Source organism: Excalfactoria chinensis, chromosome 1 (assembly GCF_039878825.1).
Source record: "Excalfactoria chinensis isolate bCotChi1 chromosome 1, bCotChi1.hap2, whole genome shotgun sequence".
Taxonomy (NCBI): domain Eukaryota; kingdom Metazoa; phylum Chordata; class Aves; order Galliformes; family Phasianidae; genus Excalfactoria; species Excalfactoria chinensis.
The window spans coordinates 71,332,060-71,355,341 of NC_092825.1; the positions used below are offsets into that span (position 1 = coordinate 71,332,060).

Genomic DNA, 23,282 nt, shown 5'->3' on the forward strand with positions numbered 1-23,282 from the left:
AAGAAAAAGAAAAAGAAAAAGAAAAAGAAAAAGAAAAAGAAAAAGAAAAAGAAAAAGAAAGAGAAAGAGAAAGAGAAAAAGAAAGAGAAAAAGAAAAAGAAAAAGAAAAAGAAAAAGAAAAAGAAAAAGAAAAAGAAAAAGAAAAAGAAAAAGAAAAAGAAAAAGAAAAAGAAAAAGAAAAAGAAAAAGAAAAAGAAAAAGAAAAAGAAAAAGAAAAAGAAAAAGAAAAAGAAAAAGAAAAAGAAAAAGAAAAAGAAAAAAAAGGAAAAAGAAAAAAAAAGGAAAAAGAAAAAAAGAAAAAAATAAGAAAGAAAGAAAAAGAAAAAAAAAAAAAGAGAGAGAAAAAAAAAAAAAGAGAGAGAAAAAAAGAGAAAAAGAGCTGTTTTTTTCCACCAAACAGGAATACTCATTTCTACACATACAGTACATCTGTTTAGTCTCACAAAGAGAACTGAAGTACAGTCTCATCTGGATTGCATTGGAACAAGCAGGTAAGAGCAAAGACAAAGTTACCCTTCATGTGGAAAAAAATATAAGTGGGATGTAAGTAGAAAGGATGTGGATAATGTTTACTCACTTGCCAAAACCTAGAAACTGTAGGATCAACATACCTGGGCATTCCCCATTACTGCAGATCCAGATGCCACGTCGACAAATGCTACAAAACAGAGTTACCAGTTATGCAATAATATGCAAATTATTATTACTTTTTCCACAAATAATTGAAATACAGACCCTTGTTTTATGGAAATTAGACCAGTCTCCAGCATCCTTTCCTTCTGCCATAATCTTGTTTCTTAATATAATCTATCCATTCCCCTGATCTCTTCTACCATCTTTGACAGCAACAGCTGGTAATAAAAACTCACAAAACCTAAAGTTTTCATATTCTCATATGGAATGAGTTTTAAAACCAACTCTCAAGTTGAAATATCAACTGATGTGACTGAATCATGGAGGGAAAAGTACTTAGACCTCCAGAAATGTTATCTACAACACCCAATTCAGAGTGAAACTCAAAAGCTAGGTCAAGGTGGCTCAGAACCCCTTTGAATTTAGAAATCTCTAGGATGAGGTCCCATGGACCTTCAGAGCAGCTGTCCCAGTTCTGTACCATCTGCTTTCTGCAAATGAAGACCTTTATCACTTTGACTGAACACTTTTTAGTTAAGTTTTCTTCACTCAGTTGCCCTTTTTGTGCAAGCTGTGAGAACATCTGTCTGTTTTAATGACTTTGGGTGGTGACTTTAGTGCCATCCCCTAGAAGAGCTACTAGTAACCAGCAACAGGCACTCACAGACACTGAAATTGCTGTCATTCTTGGGTCTCTGAGACAACAAGCCTAGCAGCCCCAGAATCTCAAAATAAATAAATAAATAAATAAATAAAAATAAATTAAAATAAATTAAAATAAATTAAAATAAAATTGGGTTCCGATTTATGCTTCTCTTATTTTTCCTTTAATTATTCCAGCCCTTGAAAAGCAGTTGTAAGGAGTGAATTTACTCAGGATGGTGAACACAAAGCTGATAGGACAACAGCTTTGTCAATTCTGAATAACAGGAAACATTTTCTAACAGTACAATCTATTAGGGAGCATTAACCTCTCAAGAATACAGTGGGTGAACAACATGGCCACCCTCAAATCTGCAGACAACTCCAGAGAAAAAAAGATGGTATACTAATGTTATTATTATGGTTCATATTCTGTGACACATGGTGCTGATAAAGGAAAACTACACATAGACAGTCCTCCTTCTGAATATGATGGCTTTCTTCTTTAGTCTAACTGTAAATATCTGAGCACAGATATTTACAGTGTTGTCTGAACCCCATTCACAAACATGTTCACACTTAATCATATGAGATCAGAAATATATTACTCACTTCCTTTCTTTAGGTAGGTAGGCTTCCCCTTCAGACGTGTATTCACAATTGAATGAAAAATTATGAGCTACACAGCTGGGAAAATCCAGCTTTGCAAGAGGTTTCAAGGACGTGCCTGAGCTAGCACGTCTTTGAAAGAAACCAGGCTTAGAGGTTAAATAAAGGAAGTCAAAACAAAGACACCACCATTGACACCAACTAGACATGGGAGTCTGCCAGTCTGTCTTATCCACAGGAAACAGATAGTTCTCTACTATTTGAAGTATGACCCTTACATTGTTAAATAAGAACACACATCCCTCAAAAAGCAGAGCTGATTTTGTGTTTGTGAACAGCCCATTTCTAGAAGGAGGTGGCATTTCCAATAAGAGATGTTTTATTGGCTCTATACCAATAAAAATAAATATTGGGGAAAAAAGTCATCATCACATATAGACAGACCCTAATCATAGTATCATAGTATCGTGCGAGTTGGAAGGGACCTTAGAGATCATCGAGTCCAACTCCCGGGTTTCGAGCCCCCTGCGTAGCGAAGCGGCACTTCTACCCCTGCACCACAGGGGGGATTCGAACCCGGGCCCTCCGGTGCCGCAAGCAGCAGCTTATACCACTGTGCCACTGGGGGCACACAATCATCTAATCATCTAAAGCAGTCACCAAATATGTGTCCAGTACACCAGAGCAATAGCAACCATATCAGAACAACACTGAATTTACCATGAGTTACAGTCCTGAAAGATGGTGAAGCCAGGGGGATAATGTCTTCCAGAGTGGATGCAAGAACAGTCAAAACTTTCAACACAGCGTTCACCATCAAGGAGCTTCCCCTCTGGATCCATCAGATAACAGCACATACATACACACAACACACACAGGGACACAAACAAAAACAGGATTAGATTTTCCAGTTCTTTATATATTTTGACAAGACTTCAAAATACCATTTGTAATTAGTCATAAGCAGCAATTAAAAAGAATGCGGCTTGCCAAAATGCCTCATGGGGGCAGATATCTACTTTCCTTACATTGTTGCCTCTCCCACAGACACAGATGTGCAGAATGGTATGTTTCTAGTGCTCCCAAAGAAGCTCTGTGTTCAACCAGTCCATGAGTTGAAAACAAATACTGGAACACACAGCAGTCAAACATGGGAACATACATGATCAAGTATGACCTGAGTTGATCTAGGAACTTAATTGAAAAAATACATTTTCTGGATTATATACATACATAGATCAAGTGCAAAGGATAAGCACTAGAGCTAACAGACCTGTCTATAAGTAGTGTCCAGACACGTTTAATGTTTGTTGCGAAAGGATAGAAGAATTAAAAAACAAAATAGGAGACAAAGGAGCCAAGTTGAACAACAACAACAAAAATCTATCAGGAGAAGTAAGCAACAGAAGAAACCTTTGAAGGCAGTGTACTTTTAGATCTATTAGAATACTGGGAAGGTACTGTTCCTCAAGACAGGGTCTGTAATAAACATAAATTATGATGTAGAGATGCAATTTCTCTTCACAACTGCTGCAGAAACAAGAAAGTGAGAGGGCTAACTTCGGACTTCAATCCAGTTTCTAAAATTTTTCACATTACACAACTGTAATTACATATTCTATACATCTTACAAAGATAACTGGAGTCACAAGGCAGTTATAAAAACTTGTCAGGTATTGCAACATAAGCTAGTAGCAGAAGAAAGGACAAGTTTCTTTCCCTCGGATCCCCATGCTGATAGGTAGCTGATATTCCTCTGTTTTAAGAGCACCTGCTCTAAAAAATAATAATAATAATAATAATTGATTGCTATAAATTCCTCTCCCTCTTCTTTGAGAGAATCCTTCCAAATGCTTGTAGAGACTGATCCTTTCCTCTGAAGTCACCAAAGACAGTGACACACAGGTAGTGTCAATTCTGACATCCTGTCATATTGTTTCTTCTAGTAATTTACTTATTTCTCATGAAGTACCCTTTCTGTTGAGCTTCTGTCTCCCTGCTCCTCAGTTTCTGTCCCCTTATACCTTTTGAGTGCTGGACTGATCAGAGCAGCTACAGAAGGGAAAATAGCCAGAGACCTTTGCAACTGGTAGATTCAATTCTTCAGTTTCTCCCAGTATCTCCCAGTGAATGTAAAAAATCTATAATACCTAGTTCCTACGCAACAAAATAAGATCCTTTGCCTATTTCCTGCCAAATTCCCTGTGCACCTGTTCAGGTCCTGCCATGGAGTGATATCTTTAAACCTCCAATACACAAGAGTTAAGCAGCTAAATGAGAACTCTGAATGGTAATGTTTTAGAATGCATTAGCCTCTCCTCCAACAAGTTTTACTTATCATCACTGCCTTGTTTTAGAAATCAAATGATAAGCTCAATAAACTTCAGTCATATTTTGTATCTTAGTACAGGACAGTAAAAACCTCTGCACATTCATATGGAGTCCACATTTGAGATTTGAAATGAAGAGGTAGCCCTATTCAAAATAATAATAAAGAAGATAGCAAAGGGAGCCAGGACTCTAACTATCCTTTTGCAGTTATATTATGCAGTTATACAGTAAACAGAGATGGAAGACTAAAAGTAAAACAAAACAAAGAAAAAAAAAAAGTCATTGGGATGTCACCTTTAAGCCAATTAAATCTCCTCCACAAAGGATTATACCAAGTAAAATCATTAATCTAAAACCCTGAAGATTTTTAGAAATGCAAAGCAAGTTCTATATGTGATGTTTTTAATGAAACACATTCAGTATGTTTTATTCTTTTTCCTTCCTCTTATTTCCAGAGAAAAGCAGTTCAGAAGAAATCTAGACATTGCAGTTGCTCACCATGAATGAAAGGCAATCTCAGAGGTTTAGATAGTGCTGATGTTTGTGTGACATTATAGTTTGGCCTTAAAAAATGGCCCTTTGATGTAGGATTCAGTCAGTGTAGGAATTGGCATACTGGAGGGCTTGGTCCCAGAAAAGAGAAGTGTTTCTGATTTCAGGAACGCTTAAGAGAAGACACAGCTTTCTTCCTTCTAACAAAGTATGTAGTAGCACTACCAAACATTCCCCTGTAAATAGCGCAGTAAATAAATTACCAGGGCAGCTACAGCCATCAATGCACTGTCTGTGACACACTTCATTGATATTCAGACTCTGGCAGGTTTTAGCACAAGGAGATAAACATGCCTTATACTCCATGCCAGCTGGACATCTTGGCCCTGAAATAATGAAAGAAAATTTAGAACTGCAAATTGCTCAACATCAAAAAAGTCACATATATATACATGTAATGATGGATTTCTTTTTTAAACACAGAAAGATCAGTTTTCAACTAGCTGCAACATCATCAAACATTAGGTCATTTAGCTAATATTTGGAAAAAAAAAATGACAGTAGCCTATAGAGCAAAACATGATAACAGCAATGCCTTCAAAGGGATACAAGCACTATAGAGTAATAACAGGTAATAGAACAGAAAACAAGTTCATCCCTCTCCGCAGCAAGTGACAGCACAAGAGGAGTATAATTCCTACCCAGAGGGATGCCACCCTCTTGGTTACTACCCCTTAAATGAGAGAGAGGAAGGGTTGAACCAAGAAAAATTAAACACAGGAAGAAGTTTCACAAAAATACCTAGGAAATTTGGATAGACAAACATGCCTGCTTTACTGTAATGCAGTGAAAATCACAGCAATAACAGGAGAGCAGAAGGCTGCAGCAAGTGAGGAACTGCTCAAATGCAACAGCTATAGGCACCTAAATAAACAAATAAATAAATAAAAGATGCCTACCTTCAGAATGCCTCAGGTACATGGGAATCTCCAGTAAGATACTTTTGCCTCCACTGCCAACCCTTAAACAAAGTCAGAACTCGATTGAGCACGTGGTAGGAAGGCAGGGTCAATCCAGGAGAGTTCAGTTGCACACAATACACCTGAGTGACTGGAAGGAGTGGAGCCAGGATCCATCCCTTCCCAGACTTCATTTAAGGTTTGGCAGTGGAGTTAAGGATATCTCATCTAAAGATCTCTGCTTACTTAAGAGCCTTACCAGTCTTCTGAAGTTAAGCAGTTTCTTTCTCTTATTTCTGAGCACATCCTTATTCACTGTGGCCTGGGGCTTTGCTGTCTTGTGCTACACTGGAGTTCTTTGGTAGAGTATGTATCTATATTAATTCCAGCATGTTAGTAGCAAAGATGATCCTTCCTCTATAAAATCATCTTATTCAATTTTAAGTACTTCCTTCTTTGCAAAATCCTAGTACAGATGCAATCAAGACCTCAGAAAACTGAGTTAATAAATACAACGTTTCAAGATCCAATCAGGATCTCTAACCTAGGGAAAAAAAATCATCTAAACAAGTCAACACCTTAATTCTGATGTTTTAGGTAAATCAAAGATAAAAATGATTGCCTTTACTAAATAGTAGAGAGTGCATTTCATGATGATACTAACAAGGTCACACATATGAACTACATGTAAAATAAAACACCTTGGATGTTGTTATTAATAAACCGTTAGGAAGCTTAGGATCTTCTTTGTATGAGGTTCAAACAATCCTTACTTAGGAAAAACTTTTAGTAAAGGTGCATGATGAGGAGCTGGAATGGAGAGCAAAAAAAGGCACTTCAAATAAACTGAAGTGATAGGCACTTCACAGTTTAATCTGCCTGCTGTAATCAATACCCTAAAAAAGCATCAGTTGCTCTTAACTACAACACATAAATCTTCAAGATAGTCATGATCTCCATAGGGGTAAGTAGCTTGGGAACAATCCTGTGAACTTACTGCATGAGGTCTCTTCAGGCCACCCATCCAAAATCACTCCTTCATGAGCACAGTTCCTTGCATAATCAAGAAAGACTAAGCAGTGACAATTCATGCTATAGGTACAGGAACAGATGTCTTTTTCACACAGATGGATATATGGCTCTGGATCCACTAAATGATGGCACCGTGCAAAGATCAAAGATGTTCTTAGCAGCTCACAGATTTCCATGACATCCTGCATGGCAAGTGAGGAGCAAGGAGGCAAAGGGAACAAAATAATTTAATTAGCATCTTCGTAAGAAGAAAAAAAAATTTTCCAAACACTTTGTCACCACTGTTGTTAAATAATAATGTCAAGGTTACTATTTAATGAGAAGATGTTGACGCCACAGTCAATAGCTAATCACTGCCATATCTATGTATATATGGAGGTACATTAACACAGAAACTAATACAAAATAGTCACATGTAAGAGATGCTTCTGTGTGAAGCATCTCTTATGTCAGTTGATCAGTCACCAAATGCAGGAAAGCAAGGAACTGCTTACTATCCGGTGAAGAACCACATGGTGTCTAGAGTACCAGGAAGAGATGCATAATGGGGAGGAACTTTACAGTAGGGTACTTTAGAAGTAAAATGAACAGATTATATTTCAGAAAATGGAGAATAGAGGAAGTTTCAGATAGAAAAAATCAATTCTGACTGGGATCTGAGGAAATAAATTTGTTTTCCGTTTCTGGTTTCATAATTCTGCCACTCCTGCTGGCTTGTCCAATATATGACAGGTAAATCTAACACACATAAATGTCTGGAAAATAACCCTGAGGTTATTTTTATATGTATTCTTATATTTAAGAGAAAAAACAATATATTTTTTTCTGCTTTACTAGCAAGTTAAACTGTATGCTGACAGCGCAAGGACAAATCTGCGTGGTGGGATGGAGAAAAGTGCACTGAGCCTTGGTCTTTCAGATAGCAGCAAGCTAAGCTGTGAATTAGCTGTAGGTAGAACACGGCCTAAGAAGAATTCACTTTGTTCTCAGAGGGAGATTCTCAGGTAGACCTTCCCTTACGTTTATGTCATAGTTTCTTAAATCTTAAATCTTCACTGCAGCTTTCTGGAAGGATGAAAATGTGCTCAAAAATGTAGGAGAATTATTTCTGAAACAACCCTGACACAAACTTTCTACTAATTCATCAATGTTTTATATAAGTAGTTATAGCCTTACTGTATATTTCAGGTCTATTACGAAAAGGGGGATAGATTAGATTTTTAAGTTCATTGATTTGCAGTAATGACACACTACTGAATGCCTAAACAAGTACTCGAGGTAAAAGCACATAAAAGTCGCTGTACTACGATTGTGTTTATGACCCATCATTAATAATTTTTAAAACGTTTTTCTCCGTGTAGTGTTATTCGCTCTTGTTCAGTGACATACCCAATAGTCATCTCTAACTGATTGTCAAGAAAACAAATTATGTGATAGAAATCAAAATGCAAGTATAACTTTCTCTATTTAAAGGTTTTCTTGCTGTTCAATTTGCCTTGGATATTCAACTCAATAAAAGGAATTATAGCTGCAATTTTCCTGTCTTCTAGACATCTCAGCTATATGTTGTGACAAATTAATGCACGTCTGCAAATCATGTGTATTTTCAATCCTTTCCTTAAAACTGAATGATGAAGTTGAACTAGCAGAGCTCCTTGTTCTTTAGCTTGGGGACAGTACACATGTGAAGCGAATGGAGCAGTTTCACCCACTGCTGTAGCACTGCTGCTTACAGGAGCTGCTTTGCACGGGTGGGGGGGAGGGAGGAAATCCATCCTGAAATAATGCTTAGGATACAGAGAAGAATGAGAGTAAAACTACTATATATTATAATATATACAGATATATCTATTTACATCCCTTACTACTCCATCAGTTCCTAAGTGTTCCTTTAAATGGCTTGGCAGTGTCCATGCACTGGCAAGTCCTACAAGTCACAAGCTCACTGACTATCTTTGTTCTCTCCTCCCACCACACAGAATTGTAGGTGGTATTTCACACATTCTTATAATTTCTGCAGCACTATTGTCTGAAACAACTTGTCTTTCACTTTCACTACTGCTGAAATGCACCAGACACTCACTCACTATGCAACAGCTATTGTTTGGTAGAACAGGAGAAGGACAAAGACTGTGAAGGAGATGAAATATCCCACAGACCCACGGCTGGGAAAACCAGCAGCTCCAGCAGACTTCTATTAGCCAAGTACAATCAGAATTTCTACCAGTAACCTATCTGGGAGCTGGTTCTCCACATGCATAAGACTTTTCTGGCCACAATGGGCAGCACTAAGATCTCTGCTCTGCCAGCCCTGGCTTCCAGCTGGAGAGCCACCTTCTCCCTAACTCATCAGTTCCTCGATCAAGTTTCCTCTAGTTAGTGACTAACTCTGCAACTCACAAAATGAAATTGAATGAGACACAACACAAAGTTCATCACCTTCAAATTCTTCTAAACTTAGTTATAAAACAATGCAAGACTTCAGGCTCCAGGTAAGGAATCTAAAGCCATTTAGAGCTGTCTGAGTATCTGTGGTGCAACTTTGCAGTGTGTGGGGTAGAGAAAAATGCTGAAGCAGAGGCTGCAGAGAGGGAGGTGGGGAGACAGAGAAGTTGTACACTCTTGAGATCAGAGCAGGCAAATAAAGCAAGCTATTCAGAAGCTCAGTATTCTTTATCAAGCACTAACTTGTCTGGACTTCTTTGTTCATTCTTGCGTAGTGAATAAATCTAGCCAACATTAAGTACTGTGAGCCCATGAACTCACAATAGAGAGAAGATAATTTCACTCAGCTAATATTCTTGTGGGTGAGCAAACTTTGTCCAAGAAAGAAACAATATTTAATGTGATGATTTTAAAAATTAAAATTAATTTAAGTCTACTCCTCACATTGGATTTCATCTTGCATCTTCACTTTGATTAGGGGATAGGATGCACCCTCGGCAAGCTTACTGCTGATACAAAACTGGGAAAAGTGGCTAATGCAACAAGGTTTTGCTTCCATTCAGTGAGATCTGGACAGGCTAGAGAACTGGGCAGAGAGTAACTGTATGAGGTTCAATGAAGACAAGTATTTGGTCCCACACCTGGGGAGAAACCACGTGTATCAGTATGAGTTAGGAGTTGACCTACTGGAAAGGAGATCTATGGAGAAGGACCTGGGCATCCTGAAGGATGGCAAAATGACCATGAGCCAGCAGTGTGCCTCTGAGGCCAAAAAGATCAGTGGTATTCTGGGGTATGTTAAGAAGAGCATGGCCAGCAAGTCAAGGGATGTTATCCTCCCATTCTGCTCTGCCCTGGGAAGGCCAAATCTGGAGTACTGTGTTCAGTTCTGGGCTCACCATTCAAGAAAGACAGGGAACTATTGGAGGGAGTTTAGCAGAAGGCCATAAAGATTATTAGGGTTCTAGAGCATTTCCATTATGAGGGCAGTAAGAGACCTGGGACTGTTCAGCCTGGAAAAGACTGACCTGGCAATCATCAGTGTGCATCTGCCTAGCCTGTTAATGGTTTATAAAATAAAAGAATCACAGAATTCAGCTGAGCTGCTTTGTGTTTCTTTAACTAGTTAGAGCTAGTATCTATATATGTAACTGAAGTCTTCCTCCTGGCAGGGGAAACAGCAGAGTGGCATGAAGTGTACACAGCTAGAGAGGAAATTATCACTGTCAGAAAGCTTTACTTAAGCATCTCCCTGCTGTGGTGGTGCACAGGGGTATCAACTGCAATGCACACACACAAATGCTGCTTCTGGTGGTGGTGGCGGTGGCAACAGATGTTATTCAACACTTTCCTGCCCACAGAATACTAGAAGGAGTTGGTCACCTAACTCTGAAGACATCCACTAATCACTTTTTCCCAGGTAATGCTGGAGTACCTCTGGCAACAACTTATACTTCAAGATCAAATGAGTTGTTACCTGTTCAGAGCTTGAGTTAGGTTTGGGATTTTTTTCTCAGAGGGTGGAGGAGTGGTAATATGTAATAGATTTGTAAAAATAATTCAGCCAGGTAGGATGCAAACTACATTTGGTAACAAGGAACCAGCCTTAAGAGTGCTGGGAGCACCCACACCGCAGCATGGCTTGCTGCACTGCTGCCACCTCCAATACATGCCTGACTGCTACACCTAAACATGCTTCCTAAAACATGCTCCTACCAGACTAAGCACTGATCACCACACTTTGTGGTACTTATTTGCCATGTGGCAACAAAAGCAGTGCTTTGCATAGTTATTGTAGATCACTATGTACCTCTGAAATCCCAAACAGGCATCTCCTGCACCTGGCATCCTAACCACTTGCTGATGGAGGAATACGTCTGCTGTAGGATTCAAGAAAATATCTATATTCCGCTGACAAAGAGCAGACAAGCTGCTTTCAGGTAGGTGAGGTTGAAAACTTGAATAGTATCTTGTGGCACAAACCTTCTCTGCAACTTCAGATGAAACATTGCACATGCTGCTTGGAGTCTGCACTCTCTTGCACAACATATTTTCACTGCGCAATGCCCAAGAGTTTGCAAAATCATAGCTGTTTCCCACAAGGGTCCCTGTGAATCAACAAGAGGAGAAACATAGTTTTTCAGTGGGTTGAGTAACAAAGGATTATTATTAGCTATTATAAATGCCATAGGCTGGTTAAAGTTGTTTCTCAAACCTGTAGCACTGAAAGCATTTCAATTCCAGATAGCCTGACGGTATGAAAGCCACCTTCCTCAGTCTGGACCTGCACAGTGACAGATTTCTATAATTCATCCCTCTACAGTAGGGCAGAAGGCAGCTCCCAGCATTTCCTGCCTCTGTATGAACATGCTGGAAGTTTTTTGCAGGTCAAACATACTCTGCAGAAACCTCGGCACAAGTAAACATTTCATACTATTTTGAAGTTGTCACAAAACAGTAGAGATTAGAAAGGCAAACAAAACAAAGCTGCTCTCATGAACCAGTGGAAGTATTCACAGTTCACAGTTAATCATGTTCTTGATTTCTGAATGGAAATGTCATTTAAAAGAAACTCAGCACACACCATAACTAATCTTGCTTTGGATCTTGTCCTGAATCAGGCTTCTTTGCAGTATTACAAGTAGCTCTTGGCCCAGACATGACTAGATTTGCACCTGCTTTGTTTAGGAGCCAATCTGATGGGCTTAATCCAGGCATGTCTGAACTGCAGCCCACATATCACATGCAGCCCAGATCAGCTCAACACTGCAGCCAGTACCCCCTGCTCTCCCATCACCATTACAGCAGTTTCACCCCACCAAGGTGCCAGGCCTGGCACCAAGCCAATGCAGAGAAGGTGCAGTGCGGTGCTGACAAATAAATAGTACAGCACTAAGCTTAATTTAATTTGCAAGGAAATTGTGTCTGTATTCTAAGACTTTAGCTTGATAAGATATTACACACAGAAACATGCTGTCAAGTTTATTGTGTATCAAGGAATGTTTTATAAAGACAAAATAGCAGAACTGAAAGTCTGTCACATTAAAAAAAAAATAATTAAAACTTAAATGGAATCTTAAAAAAGTTGGTTAATGTGATAACAAATTTGGTTAAAAAAAAAACTGTTTTCTGATAGTGAATTTGTTAAGCAGTGTATAGAAAGAATGACACAAAATCTGTCTTGATAAGAAAAAAAAAAAAAAAAAAACCACAGATTTTTCTATAATCAGCTTGTCTCACCAAACCATAGCCAGGTAGCTGAAGAAGTAGAAAATCTATTGAAGAAAAATTTGGAGAGCAAAGCTGCTAATTTCAAATTTTGTGCTTTGGCTGTTGATGAAAATACCTATGCTACAGATACAGCTCAACTCGACATTTTCATTAGAGGTACTGATAACAAACGTAATATCACTGTAGAAAAGGCTTATTTGTTGCTATTGAAAAGACACAGCTAAATCTCTTGATTTGAATGAAGCAGGAAAAAACAATACATTAGAGCAATTTTCTTGGAGTCTCTATTTACTTTTTTTAGAAGGAAAGAGGCTAAATTGGGGAAAAATGCTAAAAAAAACCTCCGCCAAGTAAAACCAAGGCCTTCATGGAATCAAAAGGAAACTTTGTACAAGAATGTGAAGATTAGAAATGGCTCACAGATTTGCTTATTTGTGGATTTGACTGCTCATTTAAAGGAGTTAAACACCTATCTTCAAGGTGACAATCACCTTATCTGTTCTACACCACAGACAATAACAGCATTTGAAAGGAAATTTAATCATTTCGAGATGAAGTTATGTAGAATAATTCCATACATTCTGATACGTTAGCTAAACACAGTCCTGAAGACAGTGAAAAAAAATGCAGAAATGCTTTCCATTTTGATAAAAAAAAGCTGAGAATGGGTTTCAAGAGTTCTGATTTTTCGATTTATTTTTTTGTATATTTGTGATTCAGTTTTCCATAAACATAAATATATTGCTGGTAAATTTTTACGTGAAATGTACAGAGATTCAATCAGATTTTCAACTCAAAGGAAAATCTGGTCAAGTCTCTTTGCTAGATTTTCATTATCAGGGAAAAATATCCCTTGCATTACAGTCACACCTTATTCATATCATTGCTTTTTGGCAAAATGCACATTTGTAGACAATTATTGTCAAGGATGAAACACAGGATCAATTTTTTCACCAAAAATCTCTGACAAAGACCTTGAGAACTCACTAGGAATGGCAACCACTGCACTCAAACCAGACTTACGCATTAGTTTCACAAAAACAAAGTCAAATACCCCGCTAGCTTTATGTCTTTATTGCTCCATCTGTTACATTTCAATAAAAACACTAAAATAAGTTCTGTTAATTATAAACATTTATTATGTATTTTATCACAGAATCACAGAATTGTAGGGGTTGGAAGGGACCTCTAGAGATCATCGAGTCCAACCCCCCTGCCAAAGCAGGCTCCCTACACCACGTTGCACAGGTAGGTGTCCAGGTGGGTCTTGAATATCTCCAGAGAAGGAGACTCCACCACCTCCCTGGGCAGCCTGTTCCAGGGCTCCGTCACCCTCACTGTAAAGAAGTTCTTGCGCACATTTGTGCGGAACTTCCTATGCTGAAGTTTCAGCCCATTTCCCCTAGTCCTGTCCCCACGCACTACTGAAAACAGACCAGCCTCGCCACTATGGCTCCCACACTTCAGGTATTTATAAACCTGGATCTAGTCCCCTCTCAGCCTTCTTTTCTCAAGGCTAAACAAACCCAGTTCCCTAAGTCTCTCCTAGTAGGGGAGATGCTCCAGGCCCTTCACCATCTTTGTGGCCCTCCACTGGACTCTTTCCAAGAGATCTCTGTCCTTTTTGTACTGGGGAGCCCAGAACTGGACACAGTATTCCAGATGAAGCCTCACCAGGGCAGAGTAGAGGGGGAGGATCACCTCCCTCGACCTGCTGGACACGCTCTTTTTAATGCACCCCAGTATGCCATTGGCCTTTTTGGCTACAAGGGCACACTGCTGGCTCATGGCCAACCTGTTGTCCACCAGGACGCCCAGGTCCCTCTCAGCAGAGCTCCTCTCCAGCAGGTCTTCCCCCAGCCTGTACTGGTGCATGCAATTATTTCTACCTAGGTGCAAGACTCTACACTTGCTTTTGTTAAACCTCATCCGGTTTCTTACTGCCCAGCTCTCCAGCCTGTTCAGGTCTCTCTGAATGGCCGCACAGCCTTCAGGTGTGTCAGCCAATCCTCCCAGCTTCGTGTCATCAGCAAACTTGCTGAGGGTGGTCACTATCCCCTCATCAAGGTTGTTGATGAAGATGTTGAACAACACCGGACCCAGTACAGACCCCTGGGGGACACCGCTAGTCACAGGCCTCCAGCCGGACAATGCACCACCAACAACAACCCTCTGCACTCTGCCAGTCAGCCAATTCTCGATCCACTTCACCGTCCACTCATCTATCGAATACTTCCTCAGCTTTGTTATAAGGATGTCATGGGGACCGTATCAAAAGCCTTACTGAAATCAAGGTAGACTACATCTACCGCTCTCCCTCCGTCCACCCAGCGAGTGACATCTTCATAAAAGGCCACCAGGTTGGTCGAGCACGACCTCCCCTTGGTGAACCCATGCTGAGTACTCCTGATAACCTTCTTTTCTCCCAGTTGCCTGGAGATGGCATCCAGCACAAGCTGTTCCATCACCTTCCCTGGGACAGAGGTGAGGCTGACTGGCCTATAATTACCCAGGTCATCCTTCTTGCCCGTTTTGAAGACCGGGGTGACATTGGCCATCCTCCAGTCTTCAGACACCTCCCCAGTTCTCCAAGACCTCATTTTATATGTAGTTCGTGGCAATTCCTCTTCACTCAGTGCTACCAACGTAAGCCAAAAGGTTGGACAACAGTGAGTTAAGCTCTATGGATTTTGCTTCTTGGTACATTCAAGGCACATTGCTGCTGCTTATTCTCCTCCCGAGGATGGAGTTAATCAAGAAAAAGAATGCTTCCTCAAACTGCCTCCCAGGATTTTGACCTAGCTGACTGTGGGACTACTTCTGTTTTGATTGGTACCTGCTTCAAAATAGCTACTTTTCTAACTCTATTCTGTGACTTTAACTGTGTTTCATGTGAGAATATTAGTTCTTTCTATTAACACATTCCCAAGACATTATGCTGAGAATATCTTGAAAATGATCCCCACTGTACCTAGAAAAATGGTGAAATACAACCTAAATAATAAATTCTAATAAATTCTTTATTATTTATGTTGCATAGAATATTAGTAATCAGTAATACACATCCTCAGTGTGGAGTCAGGTTCTTCTCCATGTTGTATTGTCTCTCATTTTCTATATCATTTATTTTTAAGACATACTTTACATTATGAATTTCACATGGCAATTAAACTTATTTTACTCTAAATATATTAAAATGCATGCTAATAATTATCAAGCATTCTGAAATATATTAAATCAAGATGGTAGTGTTCATGACTTTTCCAAAACACTAATCTTCACTTGTACTGACAAACTTCACATATGGGTACAGAGAGCAGCAAAAGCTATCTTGTTTCTAGGAGATGCTGTGATAAAAAGCACACTTTTAACACAGCAACCTGTCTCAGAAGAAGGTAAGCACTTTACAGCAGCATCCTGTGTCTAATTCATGTAAAAGTATGCCTCTTGTCTAAGATATTTTAAAATAAGTTGAATCAGTGAGTATTTCTCATAGCATTTTTGCTGGATTTTCTCATCTGTTCCCTGGCACCACTGTATTACATAATTTAGCCCATTTAGTTTCATGTCTGTATTTCATAATTCAGGGTTTGTATGTGCTAAATTCAGAGCATTGGGTTCTGCTCAGGAATGAGATTCTATGGTTCTATGAGATAATGTCATTTCCCTTTACAAGGAAGGGAAAATGAAAGAACCTGGACAGCTTTTTATTTCATCAAAATGAGTATCTAACATGTTTGTGGAAACATTTTTCTGGATCAGCAAAATTGTTGAGTCACTCATCAGGAAAAGTGCAGAGTGCATCACAGTACAAACACATAGTCACAGTCTTACCTTCCTGAGTTCTGAAGTCATCTTCAGCGAATTTATTGAAGTTTCCACACAGCCCACAGGTCTTATTATAGTACTTTTCTTGAAGAAATATCTGAATATTCCCACTGATATCAATCTTCACCTCAAAGCCATAATCACTGCTGGATATTTTATAATAACCTGCCTCCTTTTCTATAAATATGCCATTGGAAGCAAAAGGTATGGAAAACCTGTGATAAAAAATAAGAATTTCTCAGAATATGACGCTAAGCATATTGTTTTTTCCTGCTGGAATATTTGCCATTCCAATAGTACTAGTACCTTTTGTCTTCCTGCATTACACTTCCATCCAACAAGAAACGAAGGTTGAAATATTCTCCAAGATACACAGAGAAACCAATTTTCTCCCCATCCTTGTAGTTACCTGAAGAAACATGATATAAGCAAATAATGTTAGTTCTGGGACTGAGGAAAGTAATTTGTATGAACATATTACAGTGCTGGAAACATATTGTCTATTATTTTCAAGATCCTTGCAAACAATTATAGGATGAAATAGATAGGGGTAAGTATTGTCAACTCTGAGCTGCCCAGCCTCTAACTGTGGACTCATGCTTTTCCCTTCATTTTCTCTAGTCAGTGAATTCTCCATCCCACCTTGCATACTAGAAGAGTTCCCAAGATTAATCACTTATCCTCTCTGATCCCTGATCTTTTTCTCTTCCTAGTTTTCTCCCCAAAACAACAAAAACACCCACAGCTCAACAGTAAGAAAAGGGTGTGAAATATACTGAATTGAGGAAAGAGCTAGGCCTGGATAACTTTGTTCTTTATAAGTCCTTCACCCATCTCAGTTGGTTTTTAAGAGTTTGATGCCAATATCAGTTGTCCAGCTGAGCAGAGCTACCGCACTCCCAGTTTTTCAAAGCAAAACATAGACATGGAGACAAAGTTATATTCCAAGACAGAAGCAATTAGGAGAAGTGAGACATCCTTTCTCTTCTTTTGTCCATTGCCTAGCTCTGACTTTATTGCAGTTACTTTTACAGTGCAGTATCCATTCTAGACAGGAGGTCAGACTACTCTGAGGCAGACAGTTCTGCCCAGACTGGAATGCTTTACTCAGCAGTGTAGATTGTATTTCACAGCAGGATATCCAAAAACAAAACAAAACCAAACAAATTAACAAACAAAAAAATAACCCACCCAAATCCAAGCACTTACGCTGAGAAAGGAAGCAAAAAAACAAATTATACTACACTTATGTTCCTAATATGAAGATAAAAATCATACTCAGAGGCTTTAAGATCTAACTAATCACATAAATCACTTCAGTGAATCCATACTTCACATACACTGGTGAATTCTTCAACATACAAGAAGAAAATTGTACAGAGTTGCTTAAGCTGAGGAACAAAATGATTTCTCAGACTGATAGGATGGGTTTACTTCAATTTCCTTACAGTCAGCATAAAGTCATTTTAAACTACAACTAATAGAGAAGAGATCTTAGCAAATATAAGAACACCTGCCAAAAGAGTTCAGTGAAAATGCAACATAGTGATTTGGATCTCTTTTGCATGTGTTTAAGAATAACACTGCAAACATTGCAAACTCACCTTCTTTCATTAGAAGAATCAGTTAAGAAAAATCTTTCTTGGAAGCTTAGTGATCTGTATTACTAAAGGATAATAGAAGCCAAAGTGACAAAATTTCCTAACTTCACAAGAAAATTCAAAATTTTTTAATGCAGCAGTTTAGCCTGTCTCACAAAGGGAAACATTATTTTCCTTCTCAATGACAGAACTTAGCACAGGGTAATGTCACATGCCTAAAATATTCCACAAATGTTACTATTTTATAACTTGTTCAGACTCACCCAAGAGTGTGAAGGAGCGTTTGTGACAGTCACCAGCAAGGAGGTAGCTGCAGTCCCCAGCAAAACTATAGAAAGTACCATCAAAGGTTTTGATGTGATCATTCCCAAAAAGGCTGCAACGGGAAACTGATGACTCCTGAAGCAAAGAACCTGAGGATCCTGAATATCAAAACACAATATAACTTGCAAAGTAAAACAAACATTCAATAATTTAAGAATTTATCTGCTGGTATCTGTCCTAGACTTTTACCTCCAGCTTCTAGGTAGACTGCATATGTGATATGACAGCCCATATGATCAGGAATAGATTTTTTGTTTTTAATTACATACATCAGTGAAAATGCTTTTTCTCTGTATTTCAACTGACCTAAATGTTGCATAGCTAATTTTAGTGCTTTAAAGAATGCCATGCACTTGTATGCCTGTGCCTCAATAGTAATAGTGAAGCCTGCTAGTATGGGAAGCCAGACTTCACTGATTATAGCTTCAGTACCCTACACAATATTTGTTTAATGTTGAAGAGCCAAAAGGAACAACCTTACTGATGTCTCCAGTATCAGTTGTCCTTGATATATACAACCATATGTTGACCTGCAACATCAAAGCAGACTGAACCTTCCCAACAGGAATCCATTAAATTTAGTGACCACGTGACTGACAGCAGCAGATGGGCAGTTTAACAGAATGATGTCTGACATGGAAGTGTGTATGAAGCAAAGGTGTGGAATTGAATTCTTCCACAAAAAAAAAAAAAAAAAAAAAAAAAAAATTAACATTTATCAAAGCTTGCTTAACATTTATGGAGACAAAACAGTGGACATTAGCACGTGAGGTTGTGGATGTTGTGTTGCAACAATGGCGGCAGTAATTTGAAAAAAAAAAAGCCACATTTCAGACAACCACATAGTCTTCTTTTTCCCTCTCCAAGCACAACATGAAGGCTCCTATTTATTACAAGCAAAAACACATGGCTAATGGTGGTGACTATGTTGAAAAGGGTAGCTGACAAATTAGCCAAAGAGATCTTCCATACCATATGACAACATGCAGAAGTTATGAAAGGTATGTAAAGCCTCCAATCTTTCCTTTTGTTGCTTGGGCTTTAGATGGGCATTGGTCAGCAGGTAGTGAGCAACAGCTTGTGCATCACTTGTTATGTACATTTATACTTAAATGTACAGTGATAACCACAACTGTTGTAGTTAGTTTCTGTGGATATAAATAGGAGGAACTACTTTCAGAGCAACCTACATAGTTTCAAGGAATCAGGAAATAAAAATGTTTTCCTACCTGTTCCTACAGTGACCAGCAATAGCTCTGTCAACAGTGCCAGGAGGAGCATCTATCAAAAATCAAGAGTCATTAGAATATTCCTAGCTGGGGGTGCGTAGTCTGTTTCAAGACAATCCAACTTTTTTTTTTTTTTTTTTTTTTTTTTAATTTCTAAAGTTATTTTTGAGGATCTACACCATTTCAGAAAGTTTTAAGCTAATTTATGTAGACTTTCACTGTAACTCACTTAACCATCCATCCATGTCTCTTAAAATAATTAGGAGATAAACACTTATTAGTTACCATTTTCACTTATCGCTGCAAGAACAATTTCCACAATAAATTCAGCCTAACATACACACATATTCTGTTTTACACAAGTTTGCATTCATGATTTCAACTTGCAGGTACACGCCTCTTATTAATGTAAATTATGCATGTCCAGCTCACAGTCACATAAATAAAAGTACAGCTTGCCTTATTTGTAATAAAAAGGAAACAATGTTATAAACACCAGTCATATAACAGTGCAAATACCAATCTGATGCAATTCTGAAAGATAGCTTGGAACTGGCAACTACATGGGAATGACTGCAAAGTCATAGTAAACAATAAGCATTATTCTCAGATTACACACTTGCTGGTATGATACTATAAATCAGTCAACCAGGCAACTCACTAAGACACAAACTTGAGTGTTAGAAAGTAGACATTATTTATTATCAGCACAAGGTGTATGGGGGTTGAGCTCCTCCTATCATACATGCCTTGTGCAAAAGATCTTCAGTTTATATACATTACCTGTATTACATATGCAGAGGTTTTCCCAGTTACTTATTTAGTTACTTATTCCAAACAGGACTTCCTTGTTTTCTTGGTACAAAGTCTCAGCAGAACTTCCTTATCTACTAGGTCCAGAGACATAGCTTTCTCTATTATCCAAACCAATCACAGGGCTATACATTAACAAACACTAGCAAGCTTACAATGTAATTACAACTTGTAACAGGTGTATTTTTAGTACACGTGCTATGGAATGTGACTGAATCCAATATCACATTAGATTTTTAGCCCCTCAATTTTATAAAGGAGGGAAGGATAGAATACAAGATACAAAAGCTTCAGTCACCTTTTATGTCCCAGTCAGTTCTAAGCTGCCTGCTTGAAGTTTTCACCCGTGGAGCAGGCACTACTAACAAATCTAGATACAATCAACAAAAACTGCCAGTATATAGTCCTCTATAATTTTCATTTCTAGTTAAATTGGTAATAAACATACCTTCTTCTACATGAAACTCCCCTTGTGCATGAAAAAGAAGCTCCTTCAGTTGCCGCATTTAGCTTAAACTGCCATTGTTCCCTCAACAGAGGGAAATGAAGTGACTTTAGGATGAAATTTCTTGTTTTTGTACAAGCCAGGAACACTTTATTCGTTTAAAAGGAAAGATAAATACAAAACGTCACATCCGTCTGATTCTTAAAACAATAGTTCAAAAATTTCTATTGTGTAAATCATGTAGTACTTAAATGCCAGAAAATTACAATGGGGGGAAGTAGTATTGAAAACTTACATGATAGATAAGTCTTTGAAATATATTTCTCGTGTGTATAAATGAAAAATAACATGCTTGTTTGAAGAACTGTTGTTAAAGGGAATAGGATGTTCTGTGACTCAAAGACTATAGTGTCACACAGCATTTTTTCCAGTAAATAGCTGCTTTAAAGGTTGGGGGGAGGGGGGGGGGGGGGGGAAATAGATAGATAGATATTATGTCATATATATATATATAAAATTATTATTATTATTATTATATAAGTAAAGCAGCTTGTAGTGGCATGCTTTTGTTCTCTTATCAAAAACACATATGAAACAGATACAAATGTTACAGTCTTTTAGATCAACACATTGAGTCCTTGAATTTGCATGCATAGACATGCATCCTGACATAACATAATAAAATGTTAATTATGCATATAAGTGTCAACAGAGTTAAGCACAAGCTTTGTGGGCAAATATACACTGAACAAGAAGCTCAGAGCAAATGATACCTTACTTTACTCTCAGTGTCCCATGCTGCATATTTTACAGTAATTACTGGCAATAACAAAGGGATTAGCAGGCAACATGTTTCCCTGTAAATCGCACCCTGACAGAGCATCAGCTCCTTCCTTCAAACACAAATAAACAAAGCAGAAATAAAAAACACACTTCTTAAGTGTTCCAGAGCTCTCAGGTATCTTGTCAGTAATTATGAAAATGATAATCCCTTATTAGTCACAACGTACAGTTCTTAAAAAAAGCATAGCATTAAAAGTATATAAATATATAGAAAAGCCAACAACAAAGAAAAAAACATCACAATACTTCATGCTATAATTATTCCTTTTTCCGAACAATTTTACCTTTTGCTTCTTCAGGCAACTAGGCTGATTCTTGTAAAGTAGCAATAAGTTATTTAAATATATTATTTAAGTAAAAACTTAAGCCAATTTAGATGATGAGTCTGCTCTGGCTGAAGAGTTAGAAGTCTTGTTAAGCCATATTTTTCTCTTGTAAATAACTCTTCCTGACATTGCTACATTAAAATGCCATATAGCATCAAACACACACACCAAAAAAAAAAAAAAAAAAAAGAATACAGAGAAATTATGCCTTCCCATGTGACAAACCACAGAAAAAACATTTGGTCAGATGCTTCCACCTTTTCTCCAGTAGCAGTAAAGTTTGTCCCAAACACATTTATGACAATAATAACACAATGGAAAACACAACACACAACAACAGCAGAGATACAAGATCCCACACTGCAGTGAGTGAGGATTCACTAAAATGCAACATCCATGGGCACATTTAAAAAAAAAAAAAAAAAAAAGGGGGAGAGAAACTGCTTACCTTCAGAAAGCCTGAGGTACACAAGGACCTCCAGAGAGATACCATACCCTCATCTCCACTGCCAACCCTTAAAAAAAGGCTGGGAATGGGTGGATCCTGGCTCCACCCCTTTCTGGTCATTCAGGTGCATTGCATGCACTTAGGTTCTCCTGGGCTGGCCCTGTCTTCCTACCAGGTGCACAATCACTGTTTAAAGCTGTGATTTAGCATTTCCACTAATGCAAGGACACACCTAAAATCATTTGGGGAGGTTCCCATGGAACATCTAAGAAAGTGTGCCGTGTGCACAGAAACTTGGTAATCACTGCAGTCATGGCTCAGAGATATCCTTCCATTTGGGGTTCCTAGCAATTCTGGTCACTTTGATTAAGTACCAGGAAAGGTTAAAAACTCTTTCTCTGTTTTCTTCCTGAAATGCTCCTCTGCAAAGAAGAAAAATTTATGAGAAAAAGAGGCTTCAGTGTACTTTTGGGCCAGTGATGCCCAATTCCTTTGCCTGGCACAGTTTATGATACACACGTTGGGAAGTTCACAAGATAAAATAAATGCTTTCCCTTGTAAGTATGCATCATCTCCAGTAGCAAGCTTGTAGGATTCCCAATTTCAAACTAGGAGGCAAAGGAGAACATTGCAGATCCCAGCCAAATGCACAGCACTGCAAGGGGTAATCTTTTAGGTCTCCTAGTCATCTTCACAAACAGTGAAGGACTGGTGGGAGATGTGAAGGTTGGGGACTGACTTGGGCAGAGCAACAATGAAATGGTAGAATTCTCTGTTCTTGGAGATGTCAGAAGGGTGACTACCAAAACTGCTATCTTAAACTTCAAGAGGGCGAACTTTGACCTGTTTAGAACATTTGTTGCAGGGGTCTTTTGGGAGTCACTCCTTAAAGGTAAAGGGGTCCAGGAAGCTTGGATGCTCCTCAAGATGGAATTTTAAAGGCACAAGAACAGGCTGTTCCTCAATGCCGTAAGGTAAGCCATAGGGGAAGAAGATCAGTGTGGATGAACCGGGAACTATTGTTGAGACTGTGGAAGAAAAAGAGTCTATG

The 23,282-nt window shown here is 38.5% G+C and overlaps 1 protein-coding gene across 2 annotated transcripts in view; it reads right to left on the reverse strand.

Moving 5' to 3' along the window:
* The window catches only part of VWF (von Willebrand factor), a 129,191-nt gene extending 106,940 nt beyond the window's left edge, over positions 1-22,251 (reverse strand). The window contains exons 1-10 of one of the 2 annotated variants that reach the window (XM_072352115.1): positions 22,232-22,251; positions 19,357-19,408; positions 18,067-18,225; positions 16,509-16,611; positions 16,209-16,417; positions 11,127-11,251; positions 6,664-6,880; positions 4,971-5,093; positions 2,605-2,716; positions 612-658 (exon numbers count right to left, since the gene is read on the reverse strand). In XM_072352115.1, the coding sequence (XP_072208216.1) occupies positions 612-658; positions 2,605-2,716; positions 4,971-5,093; positions 6,664-6,880; positions 11,127-11,251; positions 16,209-16,417; positions 16,509-16,611; positions 18,067-18,225; positions 19,357-19,408 (1,147 nt within the window). In that variant the 5' untranslated portion in view covers positions 22,232-22,251. Of the gene's footprint in view, positions 1-611; positions 659-2,604; positions 2,717-4,970; positions 5,094-6,663; positions 6,881-11,126; positions 11,252-16,208; positions 16,418-16,508; positions 16,612-18,066; positions 18,226-19,356; positions 19,409-20,617; positions 20,736-22,231 lie in introns of those variants that run through there. The other variant, XM_072352106.1, reaches the window with a different exon arrangement.
* Between the last annotated feature and the right edge of the window lie 1,031 nt (positions 22,252-23,282).